We start from the raw sequence: 27,784 nt of genomic DNA, 5'->3' as shown, positions 1-27,784 counted from the left end.
TCTACATAGTTTTACACCAGTTGGGTTCTGCAGCAGTGTGCAACTGATGTGAAACCTGTCTATAATCAATACAAGCTTAAATGTATTCTTCCTCACACAGAACCATACAAAGCAAATTTAGGAAAGGGGGAGAGGCTGAGTTCTTTTTCAACCAGAATCTCCTCAAATATACAGGTGATTTGCAAAAACTCACTGGAATGTTTACAAGAAGTAAAACATTTACTTGCCTCTACCTCCAAAATTGCTGCATCATGGCTGTCTCTGCTCTTAAAGGAGACCTGAAAAGCAAAAAAACATTGGGCTTGTGCCCTATTTTGCTTCTTTAAGATGTTTGAGAGGCATGAAGAGTTGGAATTAGGGCTTTGTTTTACCCTGTGATGGACATTAATTATTCCTGCTTGTTTACACTTGAGACTAAAATTTCAAGAAGCGATAATATAAGACAACCAAGTAAAGGAAAAACAGTGCAAGAATCAACAGAACCTAAGTCACAGAAGAAAGAACAAACTTTTTTTTTCTCCTCACACCTACTTCTTCAAGTTCTCCTCCATTTGGCTGATGAATAACACAAAATCCTTTTCCAGAGTTAAACATTCTTGCACTACCACTATTTGTGATTTGCACACAAATGAATGTTTTAACACTATGCATGCTAAAGGAAAAAAAAAAAAAAAAAAAAAAAAAACTGAAAAAACCCCAGAACTTTGACTGAGGTGTATTTTAAAAATTTTAAGATGAAAGACAATTGGGGAAAACTCAAGTCCTTTTCAGGGACTCTTTATGGTTCAAAATAAGAAAGTAAGTAAAAAAAAAAAAAAATGGTACAAGTTCTCTGCAAATGGAAAACTGAAAAATCCATGAACTGGCTAGCTATAAAAGGGAGACAAACATGCCTTTCTTTTCCTCTACTAATACAGCCTGTAAGACATTTCCTGTATATGCTGTAGTGATGCACTTATCAGAACAGAAAAGCTGCTGCAATGTATTTCCTAAAAATTAGCATATTTCACCTCATAGCACTAGTAAAAATAAAATTAAAATTTATGCTAGATGCAAAGGAGCAAAGAGTATGGTTTGTTTTAACTAATGCCCATTACTGCTAGGGCAAATAGAATAGCTCATTAGTATTAAGTGAGATGGGATGGCACCATGTATTTCCATTCAAAAAAATTGTTCAAAGCCCTTTCCTATTCATTCCACCCACTTCAACTAGGTAATTACCATATATGAAAAAGGAAAGTCTAATTTTTTTTTTGTAAAAAGGGAAATTTAAAATGCTGTTTATGAAAAACATGTAGTCATCAAAAAATAAAAGCACAATTCCTAAAAATAAGGACAATATAGCCAAAGTACATCCTTAGAATCTATTTAAGACAACAAATTCTCATAGATGATATATCAATGAAAAACTACACTCAACCAGTACAGGTTGTAGTCAATCTTTTAAGTCAAATCAGTGAACTGGCTGAAGGTCCTCATTATTACACACATGGAATGTGATCTTTCTGAAATCCTAAACCAACATTAGACAGGCCAAAGACCTGAGAATCTTTACCACAGGTCTGTTACTCAACTCAGCTCTCCATTATCAACTATTATAATGTTACTTCTCCAGCTGCAACAAACAAAAGGCACCAATTCAAACAATACTGGCACTTAACTAAATAGTCCAGCAGCATAATTGAAAAGGGGTTATTTTGGTTTGTGGGTTTTGGGACAGTTGGTTTGTGTTTGGGGTTTTTTTTTGGTATATTTTGCTTTTGTGATTTTTTGGTTGGTGGAAGGGGCATGTTTGGTAGGGGTTTCTTGTTTCCCCATATACAAATTATAGACAGAGAATGGAACTAAATAAAATAATGAAAAAAGCAATAAAGTTCATGTTTCTTTAAAATATTGGGGGAAAGTCTTGATTTAAAAATGAACTACCATTAAGAAAATGATGTTTCATTTAGAAATTACTTACAGAGTTCTAAAAAGAATCAGATTTCAAGATCACACAAAAATCTGTTTCGAAGCTATGAAGAAAAAAAAATCACAAAATGACTGATTTTTTTTCTCTTCTCTGTTGAACAAGAATTATTTTCATCAAAAAGTGCTTACTCCTCTGGGTGAAATAAATGGTGACATAGCAAGCTAGAAGTTAAAGTGACAATATTTTAATACAGACACTCATGTGTCTCATATCATGGAATGTGAAGGTGAAGTTTAACTTTGCAGGTTGAGTCTATTTAACAACCAGCTGTCACTGAAAATAGCAGCCCTGACTCTGCTGCTTCCACTGAGCTGCCCCTGCTGCTCAGACAATTGTGCAGGGGCCAATTTAGGGAACTCACAAACTCAATTGACTCCTGAGGATGCTCATGGAGCAGTGGGAACAGATGTCCTAAGGCCTTTAATGGGAACTGACCATCACATCAATCCAAACATAGTGCCACACCACTCACAGAAAACCTTCAAGAATTTGCAAGAGAGAGAATATTTTGTCCTCTGAGGACTACTAATATGATTAGAGCTCAGGCATTACTCTGCTTAAGAGTGTGTGAGCCTCTTCAATCCTGCATAATTTGATGCAAATTTAAGCAAAGACACTTTGAATTAAATTCTAATTTAAGGATACCTTTGGTTACTTCAATATCCACTCTATCGCCTTCTTAAGGAAAAGTCTATTTATATAGTGTAGAATCACTTTAAGATTACCAAACATATGAATGATACAAACATATTACTTTTTTGTTTAAATTATGGTTTTAGTACTCTTTTTACTATGCAACATATAGTACATATACAACTATTTATCTTGATACCTCTTCTGCCTGTGCAATTACCTCATACAAAGTATTAAACCCTATTTAAATGTTACAGGGCAGAAGTGTCTGACTGACTTTGGGGAAAAAAATAAATCTAAGTAATCAAGTAAAAATCAAAGTACCTCAACTATCAGTTTCAATGCTATTCTCCACAGGAATTTGAAATAAATTAATCTTCTGCTGTAATTTAAAAACAATGCTTAAACTGTATACTCAAACTTCTTGCTGCAAAACAATATGGTCTCACAGGAAAAGACACCTTCACAAAAAAGTGCTTGCCTAAGTCAGAAAAATCATCAGTGAAAGCTGTTGATAGGATTTTTTCCCCCTGCTAGTGAAGAACATTTTAATTATTCAACAAGCTACTCTAATACTCAACAAAAGTAAAACTCAAGTTTCCAATGCTCAGCTAAGCATACACAGTATAACCTCCATATCCTCCTCCCTGCTCTGCCCCCAAGCCTTACCCTGCAGGCAGAGCTAATATGATTTATTCCACTTTTGTAGGATGTCACATCCTTGTGATGGGGACAAAAAGGTGGAAACCATCTGCACTAAAACTTTATTGACTTAGTACATAACATACAACTATTTAGCACACCAACAGTCAAGCTTCACGAGGCAAGGAAGGTGTGTATTGCAATTGCAGAGTATGCAAAATAAAAAGTAGACATAAGCTCATTATCTATAAAAAACTTAAAGGAGACCAACAGCATGAAATACACAGACAAATCAATGGATGAAGAAAGAACATCAGAAAAAGATGAGGTATCTCAAAGCAAGACGGGATCTTTTCATTTGGGCACGTAAATACATTTAATCTCTTTTAATAGCTTGTTCTAACATGATACAACATGCAGGATAACATACCTAATGGAGTTTTAAAACGTCCCATTTTAGGCAGGAGATGCTAGTTCATTACTCTGAAGATACCAATAAGTAACCCCTTAAATCTGACGATGCAACAGTTCACAAAAATGCCACAAATATTCAAAAACACAGGCATGCAACAGTTTTTCTAAAATACCTATATAAGAAAAGGCACTAAGATAATAAAGAATCGCACCAAAGGAGAAAGTTTGCACTGCTTATGTTCACCAAGAGTCCAAAGAGCAGCTAAATTACCTCTGAATAAGCACATAACACCTGAAACTCCAGGTACAGAAATCATAGTATAAAGCTCCACACTGAGCTTTTCACTTTGTATATTTTGAATGTTGCCTTTACACACGGGACTAAGCTTGGGGTTTTTGTGGTGGTATGTCACCAACCACACACAGTTCCAGGACATAATTCCATGCAGTCTGCAAGTTCTGTATGTCCTAATGTTCAACCCCATCCTAATAAAATGGCTCTTAACACTATTAAACACTGTAAATGCTAGCATGCAGAACAGAGTGAACAGACTAGAATTCAAACATCCATATTAATACAAAAAAACTTAGTTACAGAAAGCAAGAAAATTTATCATCTTAGAAAATGTACTTGGAAAAATCACAGATAAATAAACATTAGAAAAAAAAAAAAAAACCTTTTGCAACTATTGTCACAATTTTGTGGAGACTTAACACCGTGTTCTCAGTTTCCTCCTGATCCCTCAGGCCTAATTTTGTTCATCTTATACTCGCTGCATTTCCTGTTGTCTGTGTTGCCTCACTTCCTTTTTAATAACTGCTTTGCAGAGTCTCAAATTGGTTGCACAGGTGAGCATACTTTACTTCTTTTTTTGAAACAAGCAAAAAAATCCCCCAAATCCCTGCCTGTTTACAGGAAGTTTAGTTTTTTAGTTTTTCTAATTTAAAGCAAATAACAAGACACACAACAAAAGACTGCTACTCTAATCACTAAAACTTGTTGCTGAATACTGCTCAGGATTAATGACGACTGGATATTACAGACATGTCACACACTATGACCAAAGTAACAGCATTTAATGTACCAAGAAAAAAAAATTCTACGTGATTAACATTTTAGTTCTCCAAGATTAGATGTAAACAAATCATACTGGAGTACCAAAATTTTAGCTTGATCTTTACCAACAAGCTATTTTCATTTTAGCATATAGGAAAGTACGAAGTCTATGATGCACAAAACCAGATGTGGGGGGGGAACCCCAAACACGTAAAATGCAACTTGATCACAGAATTGTTATCTACTTCAGCAGCATAGACACACACACAAACACAGTGTATATACATATGTATTGGTATAACAAAAGATTTTGTGATCTCTGTAAGATTTTGATAAATTAGACAGTACATTATACTATACCGAAATTTTATTCTATACATCTTACCCATTATGCCTCTTTTTATACTTAAGCTTATCTCCTAGTAATTTTTTCCGAGTTTTAGAGACTTTGACCAGAAGGAATAGTCAGGATGATTTAATCTGGCCTTCAATATATCATTGGCCATTACTTTTCAATAGAAAAAGCACTACTCTGACAGTAATCATTAAAAATTGGTTTAGAGCGTATCCAAGGTCATCATAACTTGACTCCGCTCATATACGGAATTAAAGTTTCTTTCTAGATGGATTCTTCACATTTTCTCTAAGAGAAATCTCTATTACTCAAAATCTGATTCAAAGAAAATTCTTAGCTTTGAGGCACAGATACACCAGGGGCTAACTGGTAAATTCTCCTTACTTTCTCTCACGTAAATTTTAAAATTTTACACCTTAACCTCATTCTCAACTGCCCAAATGGCTAAAAAAATGGACAGAAGGGATAAAGAACATCAATATCATTGCTGAGTACTTTAAAAAATCTTAGATAGCTGTGCTCAGAGTGACCTCACTAGAGAGAATACTTCAAATACCAGATGCACCAAGTACATTGATATGCAGCCAAAACCTGCAAGTACAAATGTGAGACATACTCTATAGGTCCCAACCATAAATAAAATATCGTTCACATTTTCAGTTTTTTGTTGTTGATCCTACATAGGCAGGATCTGAGCCTGCAGGAAATTATGATTCATTGTGTACCTCTGCAATAAAACCCAAGTTTTACGACATGCTTTCAGCAGGACTGTTTTCATCAGAAAGAAAAAAGCATGTTTAGCAGGTGTATATATATTTCAAATGACAAGTACCATCAACTCATATTATAGGGGGAGATAGAGGGTCTGAATTTTCCTCTGTGGTACATAAACCCTGTCAACAGAATGCTTAACAGTGTTCTTCTGGATGATTATTTGGAGAGCTGAAAGCTCTCAGCTTCTAGATTTTTCATGTCCCAAAGCTTAGTGGTAGAAAAGTTAAACTTTTTTTTCAGAGTTCCCAAGAAAGTGAACTTTTCCAATTTGACCAAGTGTATAACTTAACACAATTATTTTTGTCCAAAATTTTAATGAAATTTGGGAAAAACTGTCCATGGGGTGAGTACAGAAAATTACCGTATTTGTACACTGCAGCTGGCATTTCTCAAATGGGAAAAAAACCCCAAAAATCTCAAGACTGGAAAAGGGAATTCCTATTCAGTCTTAGACTTAGTAACTTCATTCTGGAGCACAATCAGACACAGCAATTCCTGCCAAAAAGAACTGCCAGTCCTACGAGAATAGTAAAGAACATAAAGGGAAAGCATGCTAGTCAAAAATGGTCCAAGAAAGGCAATTGTAAAGTTCCATTCTTTTCCACATCTTAACACAGCATATAATTTCAACACAGAAATTTTCCTCTCTTCAAGAAGATCTGCATGAAGAGATTATATGAAAATATAGCAAAATAATATCTATTCAAAATTGGATATTACAACATTATTTAAAAATACTGTACATGGAAATGAATTTCTCTAAAAGCAAATACAAGAAAGAATTCCTCAAAATTGTAATGAACTACATAACGAAGAAAATACTCAAAAAATGCTAATGAATTTTTTTTCCAGTGAGCAAAGTCAATGAAATGTAATCAAAACAATTTAAGCAGAAAATGTGACAGCCTTGTTGCATTTTCTTTGTAGGGAACAAAAAGTACAGTATGTCCATTCAAGACTATTCATTCTGGAAGAACAAGAGTCTTTGACTTTATTTGAGGCTGGGAATTTATACTGAATGCATGACAGTCTGAGCAAACCTTAATGGAGTGGCTTTGGAATTACAAAAACTGTCTGTGGCTAGACAGTGTGGGCTGCAGTGCTCACCTGAAAAGTGAAATGACCATTCAATGTCTGAGCAGAGGAACCCCTCTAACCACTGCAGAACCTAATCCTAAATGGATGAGCTAACACAGTTACACCAACACTGCTGCAGAACTGCTGTGCCATGAAGGACGTCTGCTAATCCAAATGCAGGTCAAACTCACATTCCACAGGGTTTTCTTACAGTGCAGAAAACAGAAAACCGGAAAAAACTGTTACAGAATCAGACAGAGATAACTGCACTTCAAAATGACAGATCATAAAACACCTTATCAAGTTCTTATTTAATGCTTATCACTGTTTACTTGGCATGAAAGGGCAATTGTAAGTAGGAACTAATCTACATTTATTGACTTTATGAATTACCTACAGAAAATGTAACCAATAATCATGTAGCAAAGTTATTATTAAACACAATAATTTAATGAAATTTATCAGTTAGTATGCCCAGAATTAAAATTCTTTTAATTTACTTTAAAAGAAAAGCAGACTATTTTAAAAGCATGCCAGTTATGATCTAAGTAGGTTTTCTAGTGCTCTTTCTGTAAACCATGTTCAATTCACATAATTACAACAATTTTTTTCTAGGCCTGATTTTTCACAACACTTTGCCTGCATCCTGTGGCATTACAATGTTCCACTGCAAAATAAAATGTAGCTTTCTGCTCTTTAACAATGACATTCTGTTTAGGTTTTCAGGAAACAAGAAAATCTTTCAAGTCCACACCTTATAAATTCTTTTAAGAAACTGTTTTATCTGTAATGATTTTTTGTTTGTTTGTGTATGGTTATCTCTAAGACCAGTCATTACTGCAAACCATTCAGTGTGCGCAATATGCCTTCTGGGCAAACTTTATTAATTGTGCCTAATTACTGCAGGCAACCACTCTTACTCTGCATGTGACCTCTATTCACCTAATAGCTGAAGCTCTGAAGTTCTACTTGAATTACCAGGCACTGCCATATCCACTGAGCTCCTCAAAAGAATTCCGTGTACACGCTTTAAAGCTGCTACAGTAATTACTCCTTTTCACTTACTGTTTCACATTTTTGGCCAAATTAATCTAGCATCAAACATTCAGCTTTCACTCCACAATAAAGCTGTTCAAGCTTGCTGAACACAGACCTTCCAAATTTCAGAAGGAAAGCAACCAACCCATTCCTTAATTTCTTTGGATAAATGAAATAAAAAACATTTAAGTTACTATAACAATTTTATACCCTTTCTTACTGCCTACTGATATAATTTGTATATTTTCACTGTTAGATTATTCTTCAGCATTGGTATCTGAAATAAACTAAGACTACCAAATCTTCTATGCCAGCTTCTTTGCTTTACTCCTCCTTGTTATTTCTGTTCAGATATGCAAAAAATAGCTGCTGCTTAGAGAAGTCCATCTCAGACTGCATTAGGAAACATGCTTCATATACTTGGAATAGAAAAACTGAGTCAAAAACTTGAATTAAAAAAAAAATAAAATCTGCTGTGTAAGATATGTAAGGTGCCATGTCATGATACAATAGATTTTCAAAACCACTGAAATAATGACCAATGGGAACCGATGCTTCACACAGAGGAATGAGAAGGAACAACACAGAGCAAGCATCTTTCAAATTTGCAACCCTAATACTGCAGGTGATGTTTCTTTTTTTTTCCACTTCTACTACAGCCATTGTTATTAAACAGCAGGATGCAAGAGCCACAAAGATTTAAATAACAAATAAAATAACCAAACCTCACCATACAAAAAAGGGCAAAACTAATTTTTCTTTCCTGTCACTAGGTTCATGGAAAACCAAAGCCGTCTCCAAACAGATGAAAATATCCTGTTAATTTTTTTCACCTCACGTCTTCTCCACCAGATAAACGAGGGCATTATCACTGTTTAATACAAGTTTTAATTGAGCACTGTCAGTGGTGGGAAGAAAAGTGTGGAACCACTACTTTCCATATCAAACAAAGCAGGTAATTAACAGCCACTCTGGCACAATCCCTTATCACCAAAATACACAACACTGTTAAGTTCTCTCAATGCGAATGCTTTGCTTCAACAAAGGAAAGCTGATGTTTCAGGGTCACATTCACTCCTTTAATACACAGGCATAAATTTACTGCTCAGTCAGACACCTATAATTAAACACAAGAAGAATATAATTCTAATATTCAGACAGGCTTGCGTATGAGTGGGATATCTTCCCCTTTAAAGATGATTGCCTTTCATTTTTTAGTTTCAAGCAGCTACAGTTCACTTAGTTTTGATTACATAGCAATTAGATATGCAAATACAAGAGATCCAAAAAAATGCTTTTTCAAATGTCAGATTGTAAGCAATCAAGCTTATTCTTTTCTCCTGTACACACAAGCTATTCATTAAATAGCTATTGTCTTAAAAACATTCCAACAGATTGCATTTATCAGTGTTTTAGAAGCAATAGGAGTGCACATTACTCAGAACACCGCTCATCAGGGAGCGAAATCGATCTTACAATTACTTGAATATATTCATGATAGTGGATAACGAAGTTGACACTACGTATCATCTTCTTTGGGCATTTTCCCCACCACTGCTGTCATCAATATCGAAACTTACTGCATCATCAAACTAACCAAAACTCATTTGTTTATATATTTAATGACAAACATGTTAGTAGTAAATGTCACAGCTAAAATCACTGAATTGTAAATACCAGTATTTTTTCATCCCATATAGAAAATCGATTCTGAATTACTACCAAGTTTTTCACTGTATCTTACAAATATGCTCGCAGAAAGGAAGTCACTATTTGAAATGATGTGTATAGTTTTGGTATAGTTTTAGTACAGTTTTGGCAGGAACAGCCATTTTGACACCAGTCCTTTATCTTTTTCTCCCCTGAAGGCCCACAGATACTTTCTATTACAGACTTAGAATTTCCCATGCATCTAAACCACATATAGGTCCTTGGTTCTTTGTGACATATTTCACTTGGATGAAGTCCACAGCTTGAGATCCACTGATCACTGGTTAAAATGGTGGGAAAGCATGTTTGGCAACAGCTCTGAAGAGACCAGGAAAAAGCAACTACTGCAAAACCATATGGATTGGTCTACAAAACAGTCTTACCCACAGCTATGGACAACCACTGACAGCATGAAAACTTGTTCTTGCAAAACTCTAAAACAGAAGAATAAAATGAGATGGGGGCAGGGGTTGGTAGATTGTTTCTCTAAAAGATCACCAATCACCTCCAAGCTAACAGGAGGGGGAAAAAAAGATCCCTAAAAGCAAGCCCCTGTGTTCAAGTGACTGAGCTGTGCAGAAATGTACACCAACAGGGGAAGCTGAAGCAGTTCTTTCCTCAGGGTGAGCTTTCAAGCCAGGTAACTGAAGTAAATAAATGCTTCCCTAGCTGATTCCATGATCACCAACCACCCTTCAAGATGTCTCTCACAGGAGCACAGATCCTTTTTCAAGGCCAGGAAAGCAGCAAAAATTACAAGAGATGCCTGATTCAGAGGTGTGTTCAAAAACCTGCAAAAATTCAGTTTAGCTCTGCAGCCCAGCTGTAGGCCCCAAAACATTCTGCAAAAGTAATTTCCAAGAAAAAGCTGGAAAGGCTTTTTACAAGAACTGACATTTATGAGCTAACAGCTAAATATGTATGTGACAAATTATTAGACATTTTGAGGGTCTTCACATTTCCTTTTTTTTTTTTCCTCCCCTTAAATGCTCAATGTGATTTTCTCTTTCCCTTCCCTTGCAATACAGGGGCCTTATTTGGCCAGCCAGTAAGGTAAAACTCATTGCCTTCAGTAAGGTAAAACTCAGCTTGCTGTTGTTGCCCATGCAACGTTTATATTCCTTCTGTTGCTTCTTCCCTACAGGTCACTATAAACAACTGTCTGAGCAGCAAACATAACCTGTGTATTTGAACTCCTACCCATTAAAGCCTGACTAAAAAATGATACAGCTGACAGGGGAGCACGAATAATTCCCTCCCAGTTTCCTGCAAACACTCCCTCATCTCTCCCATGGTCCTCCAAGAAGACACTGGGAAAATGCTGTATCTCCTGCTGTGAAATATCAGGATCCAAAGAGCATGCTCAAAATGCCACATTCCTGCCAATTTCTGCTTCTGGCAAGATTGGTGATACAGCATTGGCCAATGAAATTTATGATGCTTAATACTCCAACTTGCAGAATCAGCCAGCTGCAAGTGAGTTTAACAGGAACACAAGTAATATGCCAAGTATGACAATTAAAATCATTACACCTTATTCTACCTGGTAGATTCTTTTACTGTAAGTCATGAACCATATATTTGACTGCAAGTAAAAGGTCTGAAGCCTGCAATAACCAAATCAGACTTCCTTAAAAGAGCAGAAACAGAAATCAATAGTAAATGTGTTTTCCTCTTCAAAATGTTTCTGCAGGAGTATATCTGATTTTTCTTAGAAATGGAGAACTGTGGGGTGTTTTTTTTAAGGAGGGTTAATTTTACTACCAAATGAACTATTCCAAAAAGATACATTTCAAGCTAAATTGAACTTATCATTTAAAAGGCTGGATACTGAAAAATTCCACTAGTCAGGCTGCAAAAACCAATTTTAGTATTTGCAGTGGCCTTGTGTCCTCACTGCATACTAATTTCCAGAGTAGCTTCAGTATTTCAAACCATGTAACTTCAAAATTTATCACTTATTTTGGTTTGTAATACAGCTTATCTTAAGACCTTTTCTGATTCATGCTGTTGTGAGTCAATGTGAGCTAACAGATTTAAGTTCTAGGTCTTTTTGTCAGTCAAAAATTTAAGTGAACATTCGATTCCAGCACTGTCAATTTGAAACACAGGAGTATCTCACAGCCACCTCAAAGACTGCTGGGTCATTTATGGATCACTTACTAGATGGAAAATGACTACAACATACTTTATCACCACAGAAAATTCTCTATTTCTCTCTATAAAATTTAATATTAAATATAAAATTGGTCAACTGCTAGCTTTTAGTTCCTGAAACTATGTATCAGCAATAGTATATTTCACAAGTTCAGCAAGCCAATAAAAATATCTGCCAAGACCCCCAAAAGCCTAAAAATTAATTTCCCTTCAATACATATGGTTACAAATATGGCAACATTTGAAATCAGTAGCTCAGAATCTACAGCAGCTCTGAAATAATTCCTTCACGTGGATCAATTAAAACAGTCAGGTATTTCAGGTGCATTCAGTCAGCTAAATGTGGTTTTCAATTCTTTATCACTCTGACTGCCACACAAGTATTAATTGTTTCTGTGTGGCTCAGGACTGAACAGTCCAGACATACATTTATAAAAATCCTCCAGAGCCCACAAGCAGTGGCAGAGATGTTATTAATTATGAGTCCCACCTTTCAGAAAACTATTTCTTTCTTATTCAAGAGAAACGTGCAATTGCTGAAGTTCACAGCAACTTTACCATAGAATGAACCCAGCGCTGTCACTGCTTCACTATCACAGTGTAAAAATAATCCAACAAAGAAATCACTACAATACCAACCAATCAATATAGAAGAAAATAATTTCAAAAAAACCATCCAGAGAGTTAAATAACCCCATACCAGAACATCCAACTCCATGAAAAGCTGCCCTCACTGGAAACAATGGTATCAACCCTGTGCCACAGCACCTGATCACAGAACACTACAGGAAGATTAGGAACAAAGTCACACCTACATCAGATTTACTAGACAGAAAAAAATAGTATAATAATTTACATCAGAATTTACATCCAAACATTCAAGTTATATGCACTCACTGCCCACATGCCAGATAAAGGCACTCTAACAGGCTGTTCTTTGCTCGTGAAGTAAAATCCCTTCCATTTGTGCATTTAAAAATACCACTAGCACACTTCTAAAATTATATCTAAAAGAAAGGGCAGTTTGGCTCATAATTACATTGCCTATTTTTAGGCAATCAAAAAGGTTTCAGGAATTCTGAGATACTAATTAACTTTAACCTTTTATTTTTACTCAATCCTCATGTCATGCCTACAACTTACCTACAGATACTTCTAGCCAAGTGTGAGAGCAACTTGGCTGTCTGCTCTCCACACCTCTTCAAAAGCTATTGCATTCAGAGTTCATGTTCCAGTAACTTCAAGGCAAGCACACTGGTGAATTTCCATTATCACCCTGACTCTCAGGAAATAATTTTCTTTGTATATTTTTGCTGTTGGATTTTTTTCTTCCCATTCAGTCTTATGCATGCTAAATAATTTTAACTGTTAGTTACTAGCATGAGAAGTGTGTCATTATTTCCTTTTGCCTTGTGTAGTCTTCCTTGCCTGCATTACTCAGATCTCCCCAGTTACAACTCTGTTTCTAAACACCAGTGTTTACATCGTTTGCCACCATAATGCAAGTATATAAAGAGTTGCTAGAAATCAAAACTCATTCCAGTGCACTATCATGTCACCTAATTGTATTTTCAGAGAATAAATGAAGCACCACAGAAATTAACCTTCTTGCTATTACAATAATTTATAAAGCACATGACCAGTGAGGAGGAATTACTCAAGGATCAAGATGGAAAAAAATATCCAGAGAAGATTTCTAGAGAGAACGAAGAGGAAACTTATGTCAAATCAAGGAAAATTAATATAATTTATGAAACAAGGGAGAAATTAATAAAAGAGGGATGGGAAAAAACCTAGAAAAGTTGACCTAGGTTCAAAGTAGCAGGAACATTATGAAGAGGAAGGAAGAGAAGAAGGGAGGAAAAGGAGAGAGACTCAGGCTCCCCAGGGAAGCATCAAACCTGAGAGAATTCAACAAGAGTTTGGGACAATATTCCTGGGCACATGGTGTGATTCTTGGAGGGTCCTGTGCAGGGCCAGGAGTTGGACTCAATGATCTTGAAATGTCCCTTCCAACTCAGAATATTCTATGAAAGACTCAATAAGAAAACAAAACACACATTTCACATTTTGGCTGTGAAAATGTAACTGCTCCTCTGTAAATTATTTTGGGTTACTTTCCACAGTACTATACATATGTTCACTTCCCACAAACTTTAGTTCTTCACACATCAAAACATCCTGGTGTTTCCCAGCAACTGTGTCAAATTCTTGACATTTTTATACTGACTAGACATCTCCTCCCTGTACTGATTCCATCCATTCTTATCAAATTTTGTACATAATTCTGTAACACCTTCTTAGGAAGCCAACTAATAATTTGATATTCCCATTTTTTTTTCCTAAGGCCAGTTTTCCTGTTACTTCAGCTGCCATTTAAACCATTCTATCAGGCCCATGAAAGCTACTGCCTGAATTCAGTCAGTGTTTTGCAGATCTTTCAACACCCAAAACCAGCCTAATGTTTTCTTCATTTCAAGCTATTAAGGTTAGGACAAGATTTTGTCTGTCATGTAGGAATGTAATGCTGAACTGACTTATGAATCAAATTATATTCAAGAATCACTAACATGAACAAATGCACCAAGAAGGCATAAATACTGTGTGTTGTGTTTGTTTCATGCCAAGACTGTGGCACTTAAATCAGAAAATTTACATAGAATATCAGATTCTACTAAGTTAAACAGTCTCCAAGCATTGCCTGGAGAGCTCTACTACTATAAGAGTAACAAGTTCTCTACAACAGAAAACCAGATTTGTGTACTTGGCCTTACCAAACATTTAAATAAGCTTTCATTCTTTCATGAATATGCTTAACACACACTTTAAACAGAACTGGCTTGAGTTGTAAGCAAATTTTTAAAGATATATTCAGTGTGCATGCACTTCAGTGAGTCCTGTATTTATCAAAACATTCCCCATTTACTGCCTAAAAAGATGTGAGAAAACGTAGAAATTATAAGACAGAAGCTGCTAATCTCTCTTATGAAAGGTTAACAAAAAATGTCCAATCATCTATCAATAAATGCCTTCCCCTACCTTAAAAGTGTAAAGTCGAACAATAAAATAATGTTTACTATAGCTGGATAAGTGAGGGTACTGCCACATCCTTATTAAGAGCTACACAGCTACCTGAATTTCATTCATATGCCTAATGTGTGGTACTGTAGGCCATACAGAGCAGAGGTGTAGCCTGTGGTTAACAATATCCATTTCAGTCCAAGTCTAGGCATGACAAAGGCTAATACTAAGCCAGAAAACCTAAGGAAAGTCACCATCTATAAAGAAATTTAAATGGCAAACTGATCACTCATTTTACGAATTACATTTGGTGATTGCTCCCAAACAGTTGGCAAGGAATCCAGTACCTTGATTACTTATCTCTATTTGGAAAACAATAAAATAGCATGAAGTCAAATACCTCTATCTTCTAAATATTCAATTAGTAATTTAAGTATTTGGTTTCAACAGCAGTGGTTCTTATTTTGTGCTTTCTCTTTTACTCCAAGCTAAAGAGCCTTCCTATCAGTCTCAATCAAATTGCTAAATAAGACCCTGAGGAGCCATATCCACTATGGTAAACAACCACCTGCCTGTATTCTGCCTGCCAGAAACCACCTAAAATATGAGGAGAACCAATAAGTGCCAGGAAGTGACAGCTACTCAGGAATCACACAGGCAGGCTGCTTTCCCCCTGAAACAACAAGCTCCAACTCCATTCCCACACTGAAGGAGACTCAATCTTCATGCAGGCACAAGAAAATTCCCACAAGCCTCAAACTAAGTATGGCCTTTCCCACAGAGAATTGCAGGCACAGTTGCATAATACTGAACAAACACACTGAAATGCAATCCTGAAAACAAATTATTTCTGGTAAGCAAGATTATCACAGCATTAATTCTTTAAAAAGTTAGAAATGCTACCATGAAAAAAAAATCAGGTAACAGTAGATTTTCATTATTTAAACCTTGCTTCACTGCTTTGCTAGACAAAGTAAAATGCAGATAGATGTTTGCAGACAATTTGGTCAGCATCTCAAAACAATTCTGTGTGCACTCTCTCTCAAGCCTTTCAAAACTTCTGTTCAAATGCCAGATACAAACCGCTGTGAGTTGAAACCTGCTCAACCTTTCAGAACACAATTAACACTCACTGTGCTTCCCACCTCACAAAAGCTTGGGAGTAATTCTGCAGAAAGAGGACTTCTGCCATGCTACAGGATGAGTCAATTCCTGTTCAACAGACACAGCATTTTAATTTATAAACCAGACTTGTTTATACACAGATGTTCAGGCAGTGATTCAGGATTCCCTTGATATACTTTTTTCCACTACACTTCGTGCTACTTTTCTCTAATTTCAAAATATATATAGATTCTCTCACTCCTTGCTCATAAGAATTTTTTCTCACAGGGAACAGACAGAAAAACAAATGTAATGAAAGCATAATACAAGCCGACTTCAACTAGCAGGACTTTGATTACACTTCTCCAGTTCACAGTTTCCACTGTACTTAATGGCATTAAAAAGAAGCATTTTGTTAAAGTCAGTTATTTCCATATTTAATTAGCTCAATAACCAATTTAACTGCTTTCAGAACAAAATGACATATAATGAATTTTTGATAGCAAAGTTAATCATAGCCAAAGGCTTCAGCTACTTTTCACATTACACAGGAAAACTCATGTCTTAGCAGAGTTAAAATCTGCTCAAACCTCAACTTTGTATTGAGCCCATGTAGAAATATATCCAATATACATTGGGTATAGTCAGTATGTAGCCAATAAAGGGTAGAAGTATGTATGAAATAAACCATTTAAAAGATGCATTGCATCAGATATGTATCAGTAATTTTTTCTGAAAGACTAATATTGCCTTGTAATAATTTTTAAGGTCCTCAGGCACCTAATTCTTTTCCCCTTCATAATAAAACCATTCTGCTCTTGAAAGTAAGAGCATTCCCCTGGCTGCTATGAAAATACTCTCAAAATAAATTACTTCAAATAAGAAGCGTTTGTCAAATCTTATATAAAACTTCAGGAAAATGTTCTCTTGTAAAATTTGCATTCCCATACATAACTATGCTAGTTGTGCCTGCATTCGTCACTACTGTCATTGTGAACTGAACATTTTTTACTTAAAGAAAAGATGTATGAGGGTAAGATTCCAAAGATAATACTCTAGAAACTATGAAGTACAAAACCCCCAAGAACAGGCTTAAAAGGAGTGTGCTGTCAGTGAGAAATAACATCTATTGCCTTCACTACTGTCTAGCAGAAACTCTATTTAAAAGAATTATAAATTCACTAATCTTTAGCATTTAATAATATAATTAAATCAGTAATCTGGTAAAAGGACTTTTTTTTTTGGTGATTTTTTTTGGTCTATGCTATTAGCTAATAGTGTAAACTCTTGAAAGGGTCACTGGCTCAAATATTACCAGGGATATAACTCGAGAGGCCTCTGTTTTGTCTGGGGAAAAAGACCATGCTTCAACCATTCTTTAATAAAAATAATAATATTAAAATCCAGCTTTACAATTCCCCATGTATTCAAAATAGCTAGCTACAAATGAAATGAAGGTTTTGAAACTGGAACAGAAAAGCCCATTTCCTCAGATACCCACTACTTAAAAAAAATAAATTAGCTTATAAAAAAAATATTTTCAGCACATCTTATGTTTTACAATGAACCTTTAAACCTTAAGGAAGGCAAAGCAGTATCAACCACTAAGTATATTCTTAAACATCAGTGCTAAAACAGCAGTTGTGACACAACAAATATGTAAGTTTACATTAACACTTGTTTGTTTAGAGTTGGTTTAAATATAAAAGGCCAGTTATTGTAGTAGCCAAAAATTAAGCATGAAAAAAGCCTCCCAAGCCTGATCAGTTTGAGAAATCAAACTTAATCAAGACATACATGCCTATGAAAAAATGTGTTCAGAGGAAATGTCACTGTAGAAGACCTTGAAGTTTGTGAAGTCGTGAAGTTCTCAGGGTAGTATCTTAAACACTTCATTCTGAATGCCTTCAGTAATTTTCTATTCCAAATTCATAACCTGAATGCCGTAGATTCAGCACGCATGCTGTACAAGCCATGTCTCAGTCTCAGCTCTGGAGCCTGCTCGTACAATGGCTTTTAATGGATAGTCATGGAAGTTGATGGCCATTCAAATGAATGTAACAGTCAAACACTTGCAGCTTTGATTTGCCACAGAAATTAACCAAGCAGAGCCCAGCATCTCAAACATGCTCAGCTGCTGCTCCACACTGTCTCAGTCAGTTTCCAGTAACTAGAGGTCAGTTTAATAAACAGCATCCTTAAGGATGGACACTGACAAGGGATTCTAATAGTTATAAATGTAAAAATAACCATCTGACCTACCTCCAGAAACTTCACCAGTATTGTCAAAAAGGGATATTTTTAAAATAAAAGGACAGTCACTCTAGTCATGTATTATGAATACGAAATTGCTCTCATTTTCACATGTCTCTTTCCCCAGTCATTTAAAGTACTTTTTCCCCTAATATTCCTAAAGGTACTGACAGAGTCAAAAACCCCACCTTTGCAACTAGGTACAAGATTTTTTCAAACTGACATTCCAAAGCACCATCTACCAACACAGACACGTGTGATCATCAAACAGCACTGGCACACTTTTATGTAGAGCCATGTGTTAGAGGCAGCAGGCCTCAGCCAAGGAATTGACTCCTGGAATTCAAGAACAATGATGGCTGGTCAGCCTTCCATTTTGAAACACAGAACAACTTCATTTCCTTGCACATGCTCAATATCTTCATTTCAACATGTGTGCCAGCACCAGAACTTTATATTTGTTCACACATAGTACTTTACACAGAATATAAAAGTTAAGCATCTTTTAATTAATGTGGCAATAATAGAGCTTGCTCAACAAGACAAAACAATGTATTATCAGATGTCACTAACATCAATTTATTAGCTAAACAGAATGTTTAAGCCTTTCCATTGAAAACAAAGTTTATTAGATGATATTTCAAAGCCTAAAAGGCAAAAATATTACAAATATGTAATACTATGCAGCATGTAAATTTAATAAAATATCCTGATCACAAGACAGATAAATTTTTCCCCTCTGATATTTTCCTCAAACTTCATGCAGGTACCAAGGACAGAGTTTTTCTAATTCCTTTTTAGCCTATACTATAAAAACAGCAAAATTGAGAATTTAAAGAAATGGCATTATCTATTTACTGTAAGAACTCTGCACAAGTCAAAGGTCAAGACTGGTACTAAGTGAGAGCATGTCTTTCATGAAACCTTATGTTTCTGCTTGCAAGGTAAGCAGGATTGTAGGAACAAGTAAGCTGGAACAAGTAGGTCAGAAACCATAAATCAGATCCAATCATATAATACAGACTGAAGTGCAACAGACAAAGCTGCTGCAGAAGATGAAGGCACAGAGTTCTTCAAATTTAGAACTGCATAGCTGCTGGTCGTTCTATCTGAAAGTAGCAATTGTAAGAAAAATATTCTGTGTATCATAATGAGATGGCTTCCTTGTAAAGTAAAAGTGAATTGTGCTCTCTCATCACACACTTTCTAGGGGAGATTCCTGTCTAAAAGTAGAAAGAAATGGAAAAAACCCAACAGAGTTGACCAAGGCTGCCACAAGCCAGCATGCTGATGCTGTTGGGCTTCATACCCCTCTCTAAAATGAGATACTGGCAGTGTGTTAAAGAGCACAGGGCTGACCCCCTGTGGGCACATCAATACCTATTTTACAGAATTTGTTTAAGACAAAGGAGATGCAAAAAAAATGTTTTGCTTATTCATCATTGGACAGTCGTCACTACACACATCCTTTAACTGGTGTGCAACTTACTAGTTTTCTTGTTCACCTAATAAAAGATACATTCATACTGAGCAAAAAATGCCTTGCTCTTAATAAAGTTACATATTCATTGGCTTTTGATAAATGCCTGCAACCCCTTTCCCCTTCCCAATAATCTCGTTCAAGTACCCCTAGGCTCTAATCACAGTATTCTCAGTAATTAAGGTTTTGATTTTAAATTTGTTGAAAGTTGCCTAGAGAGATATTCTGATTACCAGCTGAGCCTCAACTACAAACAATTTGAGGCTTTCCCCTGCTTTCTGGGGGGAATCTGTCAGCGAGTTTAAAGATGCCAGTTCAAGTATTTTGGCCACATGACAAGGATTCCTAATTCATTACTTCTTTCATAGGATCACAGAGCAAAGCAAAATTCTCTGCAGAGCATATTTGGATGGTTTGTTTTCCAGAATGTCAGTCTTAGCATTTTCTCTTGGATTCTGCAACCACTAGCAAGGCAGCAAAAGGACGTGGACAGTTTATTCAAGTATTTAGTACCATGTAGCTGTCACTAAGATTGACACTGCTTTAGTAATTACTCCTTCCTACAACTAATAAACTTTCTTTTATAATTAGCCCTGTGAAATCAGGTTTGCAGATATAAATTATACTCACAAAATACACCTAAAATATTAACCTGCATCTCTTATCTCTTCCAAATTTCAAAACTATTCAGTGAAAAAAAAATCTGAAATACTGACTTTTCCAAACAACAGTGACTCTAAAAAACAGGTTTAAAAAAAGCCTTAGTGTACCCTAACCTGCCATGAAAAAAATAGTATTAATTCTGTATTTATCCTTTGATGTTCATTAGCATTTTGCAGTACAACCTGCAAAGGGAGAAACCATTTGAGAAAATAAAAAAAGGTGGTTATCATTAAATGCACTGCAACACTAGGGAGTTCATCTGTAAGTATAATTCATCAGGAAAAGAGGCAACAGTCAACAGCAAGAAGTATACTCATGCTTCAGACTGACAGATGTCACCCATTCTTTCTTTTGTCTGCGATTGCCATGTCTTAAATCAGCTTCCAAATCATTATTTTTACAACAAACATCTTATTGGTGTGCATCATAATCAGGGATTATGAAATTCTTCCTACTTCTACTTGGTATAGCACCAGGAAGACTGATCTGAAAAATGTAAACTAACAACCAATACAAAAATCACCTCAGGAAAGGAAATGAGCTGAAAATACTAAGAATGGAGGGCCTGAAAATCAGTTTTCTGAAGAAAATTATTTGGCACTCAACACTGGTTTACAACTTATATCATACTGTTTTGTATACAAATACCAAATTATATTATAATTTGATGTCATTCAAATATATTTCACACTAACTGCAGTATTATCTCATTAAATTATCAACGCTCAAGTACTCTATGTTTGAAAATTATGAGAGAACCCAGCTGTAATGGGCATTCAAGTGCTGACTGGATCAATTTCTAGTTTTTAATTTGTATGAGGTTTTATCTGATCTGCCATACTTGTCCCTATTGAAGGTAGTTTTCTTTTCTTACTAAACTTAAACAGGCGACTCAGGTGGTATCAGTTCTTCTAGTCTTTTTCTTAAATAAAAGACTCCAGTAACTCCCACGGCCTAATCTTCTGTGAATTGTCAAAAAGTACAACTAAAAAAAAAAAAAAAAACCAGCATGAAGAATAGGGGAAATCAGCCAAAAAATACTTCCCCAGAAATTAAACCTGCCCAAGCTGTCTAGAGAGACGACTACCCACAGGACAGGACAGGATTTGAAGCACAGTGGTAGGAGGACCCTACACCAAGCAGCCACCTGGGCATGGTGCTAGGAAACCTGGACACGGTGCCTCTGCCTGAGGAGTGAACCTCCACCACTGTGATTCCCTAACTGGCAGTTCACACACTCCAAAAACCACAACAATGGGAGAGTAAGACAAAGGACGGCGACAATATTCCACCAGATTATGAAAACAAGAGACATTAAATGAAATTTGAAGGGAACACATTTATAAGCTCTGGGAAGAAAATATGTTTCACTGGGTAGATACTAACTTTCTATTGTAATTGTTACGTACTATATACGTATCAATAGAATGCTTTATGTGGCTGATCATGTAAGGAAAAGGAGGGGGGTTCTCCTAAAAAATAATAAAAAGAAACTGTATTTTTGGGAACAAAGAGGAAACATTCAAAACTACAGTGGAGATGGTGGTGTAACTTCAGCAGCAGTAGCCAGAGGTAGAGGGAAATAGCTAGAAAATAAACCTAGAAAAACAGAGTTACCACGAGAACAGTTTGACATTCAGGAAGGCTCTATCATGCAGTTTGCCCATTCATATGGGCAGAGCATGCATATTCCAGGACAAGGCAAGAATAGCCTAATTACTTTGCAACTCCACCTGAACACAAAACAAAACCAACACAGTGCTTTTTGCTTCACTCAGACAGAAGTGACAGCCAGAAATACACTTAACTTTCTTTTCCCAATCCACACTCCATGCACAAATCAATGCTTTGATAATTCAATACAATAAAGTTATTAATAAGACCTTTGAGGTGAACAGCTCTTTCCTAGAAAAACACATTTAATTTCAATTTTTACCTTTACCTTATGAAATGTGACACAATTCAAAGTTAATTATTGCTTTAGAATACTTTGTAATTGCTAGTTAAGACTCCCAATTACAGAATTATGGAGTGTGCACATTTTACTTCTTCAGGACAGCCATGTAATTTACTAAGCCTGTGTAAGACATTAGATAACAAAAAAGCATAATAGTAAGAACACAACAAGAATGAGAGACATGAGCTTATCCTCTACTAGAAAAAAAAATTATGCATCTGAAACTACACTGCCCTTCAAGAACTTACCTTCTTTTTGTCCCTCATTGAGCCCTTCCCTCGGACCATTATCTTGCATCCTGTTTCTGCCTCAAGCTGTTTAGCTGTTAGTCCTCTGGGCCCAAGGATTCTTCCAACAAAGTTAAACTGAAAGAAAAAAATAATTAATTTCTAAAAAATCAAGTAAATAAAATTAGTTTGAAATTTAACAAGATGTATTTATGTGTCTAAAAATATCAAGTGTTTAATGGCTTAGGACAGCACACTAAATGCCTGAGGCTGAAAAATGAGTTAGGTACTGTTTCGTTTTCATACATGAAGTACCCACGTGACTCCAGTTTTGGGGATACAAGTCTCAGGTGGAACTAGGTCTTTTAGATGTAACATCAGGTAGTCTACAGCAGCAGCAGCTCCTAATTTCCTCCTCATTACCTTGTACAAGCTCTTAAAGAAAGTGCGAGCTGGTCCCTCACCACTAACATGCCCAGCCAGGCTCATCCATAGGCCAACAAGGTGCACCATGGCAAGGAAACACACAGGGAGGGCTGGGCACTCAGTCTGGGAAGGACATCAAAAATAACCCTCCTTTATCTACCCATGCCTTGGCATTTCCTTCAGAAAAAACAAGTGAGGCCTCTTTTGTTTTTATTTTAGGCTTCATGGGAAACATTTCTTAAAAATATGGTGTTGTCATACATACACACACACACATATATATAAAATATTTGTATATATAAAAACTTAGGTGTCTATACAGACAAAACAAAAGCACATCACTTTTTGTAAACTGTTTCATTTATATAGTTGTACATACAAATAAAGCAAGCATTTCATGTTTAATTGGCTGACTTCAGCAGACAGCCCCCTGCCTACACTCAACACAGTAATACCACCATTTAGCCATACATAACATTATTCCTAGTTATTTTCAAGAGCTTTTCCCTTTTCATTATTTTCAACCACACATTCTGAAATAATTTATTTATGACTAAGTGATGGTAGCATTGAGAACACAGAGCAGCATTCTGTGACAACTGCAGTGCCAAGATGAAGCACCAGCTCAAATGACAAATAAACTAAGAAGTTTCAGACTGAACATTAAATTCAAAGAAGAAATTAAAAGAACAGAAACTCTGATGTAACGTTCTGCTCTGGATATTTTAGATCCTGGTAAACAAAGTTATTCAATGGAATTGTGAAGAAGTTGTTGGCTTTCATTTCCTCAGCTAATTAAAACTGGGCTTGAGTACTAAAACTCAATGTATTTGAAATCCTTATGAAACTGCAAAGACCAGAAATGATTTAAGAGTAAGCAGAAATTATGAATGCAAGGAAATAAAAGTTCTTTAAGAAAATTAACAGTGTTTCACAGCAGCTAAACTATTCTGGGAATATATACTCCCAAAGTTATTTAGTATTGCAAGCTCAGAAAACAAAGACATATTATGAAGTCTGAATCAACCACAGGGAGGTGAGGGGGTGTGTAGTGAAGACGAAAGGAACTTGTGAACACACACAGAAACTGTGAATCATAAGAAATTAAAGAAACATTCACTAAGCTTTGATAAAGCAATGAACTAGCTATAATAAAGTTCAGCTGTGAAATATTATTAAAATCTTATATGTTACACATTTTGTTTTTAATATGAAAATTGTACCATTGTTTTACATGAACAGTATCTTGCTTTTCTCTGCATCCACACTTCTGCACACTAAAACTTTAGATATCTGTGCCATTCCACTCATAATGCTAAAATAATATTGCAAAGCTGATTTGAAATCAATACTTTAGCAACCACAAAAGCTGACTATTGCTATATTCTCCATCTCCCAAGAAAAACAGTAATCTTTAATGTTTCATTAATTTGGATTATGAGTAAAAGAAAAATCAAATAATAACATACTTTGGATAAAAAAGATTAAATTCAACTATACAGGATACAAAGAAAAAAAAAAAGGAGGAATCTGTAGTACCCTGAAGTTTGCACGTTTATTGAAGTATGCAACCTTTTCCTTCCAAACTGTACAAATGTGGTGGTTTGACCAGGAAGAAGTGGGAATTCTGGGATGCTGTGGTCAAACCAATGGGTGCTCGGATGGCCCAAACCATGACAACATATTAACACTTGGGAGTCTTTTTGTATGGCTGCTCCTTCCAAACAGCTGCCTGTTCCCACTGCCTCTCCTGGGCCCTAGAATTTGATCATATCTAAAAGCAGGATGCCTAGACAAGGTAGTACTTCTACTGAAATCTCAACAATGTTAAGTTACTCAGAACAATTAGATCTTATTACCTGCATCCTTATTAAAATATCCCAGGTTGTTTCTTTCCCTCCCTCAAAAATTCAGTTCCTATGTTTGTTTTAAAATTCACTGTCCCCAAATACTCTTCTCCATTATCTCAACCTTGATTTTGTCCCCTAGTTTTATATTCATATGAAACTTCTATTCCCCTCCACAACTGCTCTACATTTGTGTAATGAATTTCATGTTGTTGACTTCAGGCACAGTAATTTCAAAACAGAATTAAAATTCAAAACTGACTTTAAAAGCATTTGGTTAATGACCTAATTTCTTTCTAAGCATACTTTCTATCCTACCAACCAAATTTTCTTCAGTATGTTAGAGATACAGATGAAGGAGCATGCTGCAGGACCCCACCTGAGGTGCAGTCTTAATCAGTCATCAGTAATCAATTATCATAGATTAAGCCAAGTATTGCTTTAACAAATGATCCCCTACCTTTTGTACTAATGTATCACTGTCAGTATTCAGTTTCTCAGACAACCATATTAAAAGTCCAAGTTCAGAACTCATAGAAAAACATAATTCAGACCCTTTTGTTGGAAGCTGTGACCAGCAAGATCACAACTCCGGAACAGAGAGTGAGCCCTCAAGTCAGACAGTTTTGTCAGAGTCCAGTTGTATCTGCAGCTACTGCTTCTCTTACCTGTTGGGCCAGCTAGACTATCAAACAGAATTACCAGAACAAGACATCTGACAAATTCGGAAGACCATTCTAAACATCTAACTCTATTTCTTGTGCTCTTCATCTCATATTGTCACCCACACACACTCATCACTGCATTGTGTTTCTCTATAAATAACACACCTGTGCTCAGGAATACTGTTTGTTCTAACATTTGTACAGAGACAAAGCTAAGAATATTTCCCCTTGATTTCCTCGAGTGTTTCTCACTTTTCATTTGAGCACTATAGGATTCACCTCACCCCCAGAGAATTCAGAAATCAATTTGACCAATTTAAGGCTGCACTACTTGGAATGCATCTAACTTCACACATGTTGAAAAGTGAGATTATGTTAAAAATTAAGCAGAAGTGGCTTAAGCTAAGATTAACTGCTTCCACATCAACAACACAGAAAAAGCAATCAAATGGAGTCAGTCTCTCCTTCCACAATAATTAAAATCTGTCTACACTCAAAATATTTTTCTATGAAGTTTTTCACTAGTGGTTTTTTTACAATCGTTTTCCTGAGTTTTATTTTCATGTGCTCAAATCTTCCTCAACTCAAAATAAGAACTAAATAAACAACCTCCAGAAGATGGTGACACACAAACACAAGAACATCCTAAAAGCCAAGAATTACAAGTGTTCAGTGGAGCTCAGGTGCTGAAGTTCCAACCAGTTACACCCTTGTTGCTCTCCCTCTGCCTGTTTCTCTGCATCATCACCCTCACACTCCCTTACTTTGCTAACTTTTCACATTTGAAGTTTTCAGCATGTACAAAACACTACTGGATGTTGTCTTTGTTTGAGATGATGTCCCAAACACACATGCTTAAAGAAAAGAGACAGCATATCTTGGGAAACTGCACATGAGGATCTTTGGTACTCCAAGTGTTTAAGCAGATACAAATGTACTGGGGAAAAAAAGATGCTCCAAATCCTAATGTTTCTACTTACTCTGGAATATTAATGATCATTCTGCAGCAACCACTGCTCCCAAGAGTCAACAAAATTTCCATGTGGTGACCTACCTAACAAGTCCACTGTATAAGAAACCCCCTGATAAAAACATCTTCTATTGCCTACACACAGAACAGCTATTTCCTAAGCAGACCAGGTACTTTTATAGTCCTCACCAGTCCCCATGCCCAGAACAAAAGTAGTAAAGAAAAGTAAGAATGAACCATGCCAAAGACTCAGAGCTGCTTAATAAGAGACTACAAAGAAGTGTGTCTGGTTTTTACAGTATAGGAAATGCAGTGTTTAAGGATCTTTCCATGCATGTTAAAATCTGTGGAACTTGAGGCAGACAAGTACTAAATTTCATACTACTATTATGCCTTTTGTATTTTGTGTTTTCCTTTGAAATATGAATATAAGATGTGGCAAGAACTAATTTAACTTACAAAAAAATTCTTTACTTCATTAAGGGAAATTAATTTGAAAAATCCAATTTGATTGAAATATCCAAATCCAGCAAGAAAGAACATAAACATATGCATTTGATCAAACAATTATTTAACTCAATTAAAAACTCATTTATTCTACAATCTTATTAGCAAATGTTCCAGTGACTTACTAAACATTGATTTTGCAGAGTCAGTTACTTATCACTGGAAAAAAGCCAAAAACAAGCTATTCTTCAAGTCTATTTTAACTTAAGGAAATTGAGAAAAGTTTTCAAAAGCTTTTATGTTCTTAGGTACAATTTGTGTATTTGAGTACTTTTCGTACCCGGACTAAACATTATTTTAAGCAAAGTCTCAAGAAAAGCTCAGTAGTTCATCTTTACAACAAAACCAAAAGATGCTCTCCCCTTCATGCTGACTTTAAGCATACTTTAAGATAAAATAAACTGCTAAATTCAGAGAAATATTATAAACACACCAAAAAGGAGCCCTTTCGTTACTAGTGATCCATGACAAAAGCTGAGCAATGTATCTATGTTTCTGGTAATCCAGCATTTGGTTTCACTTTCTGATTTCCAGCTTAGAAAAAACACATACATTCTATTATTTCCCTTAAAAAAACCCACTGTAATTACTACAGCTGAGTAATGGTAACCATAGCTGTCCACTCTTGACAATATAATTTAATTCTTAACTTCCTGCAGAAAGGAGCTTCAGCACAGTCACGTCATATACGGAAACAAGGTCTCCATTTTGAGACTACCTTTACATATAATTTCCTTTTTTTTTAAATCCTAACAGGACAAAACTTCAGGCTTCTCAATCCGTTCACGAGCAGCCTTGCCTACCCTTACCCATATTTTTCCTAGTTTTATTTTAT

General features: G+C 35.8%; 1 protein-coding gene across 8 annotated transcripts in view; it reads right to left on the bottom strand.

Annotated features, from left to right (window-relative positions):
- QKI (QKI, KH domain containing RNA binding) overlaps positions 1-27,784 on the bottom strand; it is a 149,388-nt gene that overhangs the window by 65,854 nt on the left and 55,750 nt on the right. For all 8 annotated transcript variants that reach the window (XR_009274521.1, XR_009274520.1, XM_058801059.1 and 5 more), the window contains exon 3: positions 22,556-22,672. Coding sequence is in view for 6 of the 8 variants with exons in the window: in XM_058801059.1 (XP_058657042.1) it covers positions 22,556-22,672 (117 nt within the window). In the remaining 2 variants the exon portion in view is untranslated. The remainder of the gene's footprint in view (positions 1-22,555; positions 22,673-27,784) is intronic.

The sequence above is a fragment of the Ammospiza caudacuta genome, chromosome 3 (genome assembly GCF_027887145.1).
Source record: "Ammospiza caudacuta isolate bAmmCau1 chromosome 3, bAmmCau1.pri, whole genome shotgun sequence".
Taxonomy (NCBI): Eukaryota; Metazoa; Chordata; class Aves; order Passeriformes; family Passerellidae; genus Ammospiza; species Ammospiza caudacuta.
The sequence above is the reverse complement of the archived record's forward strand: the minus strand, read 5'-3'. Positions and strand labels throughout refer to the sequence as shown.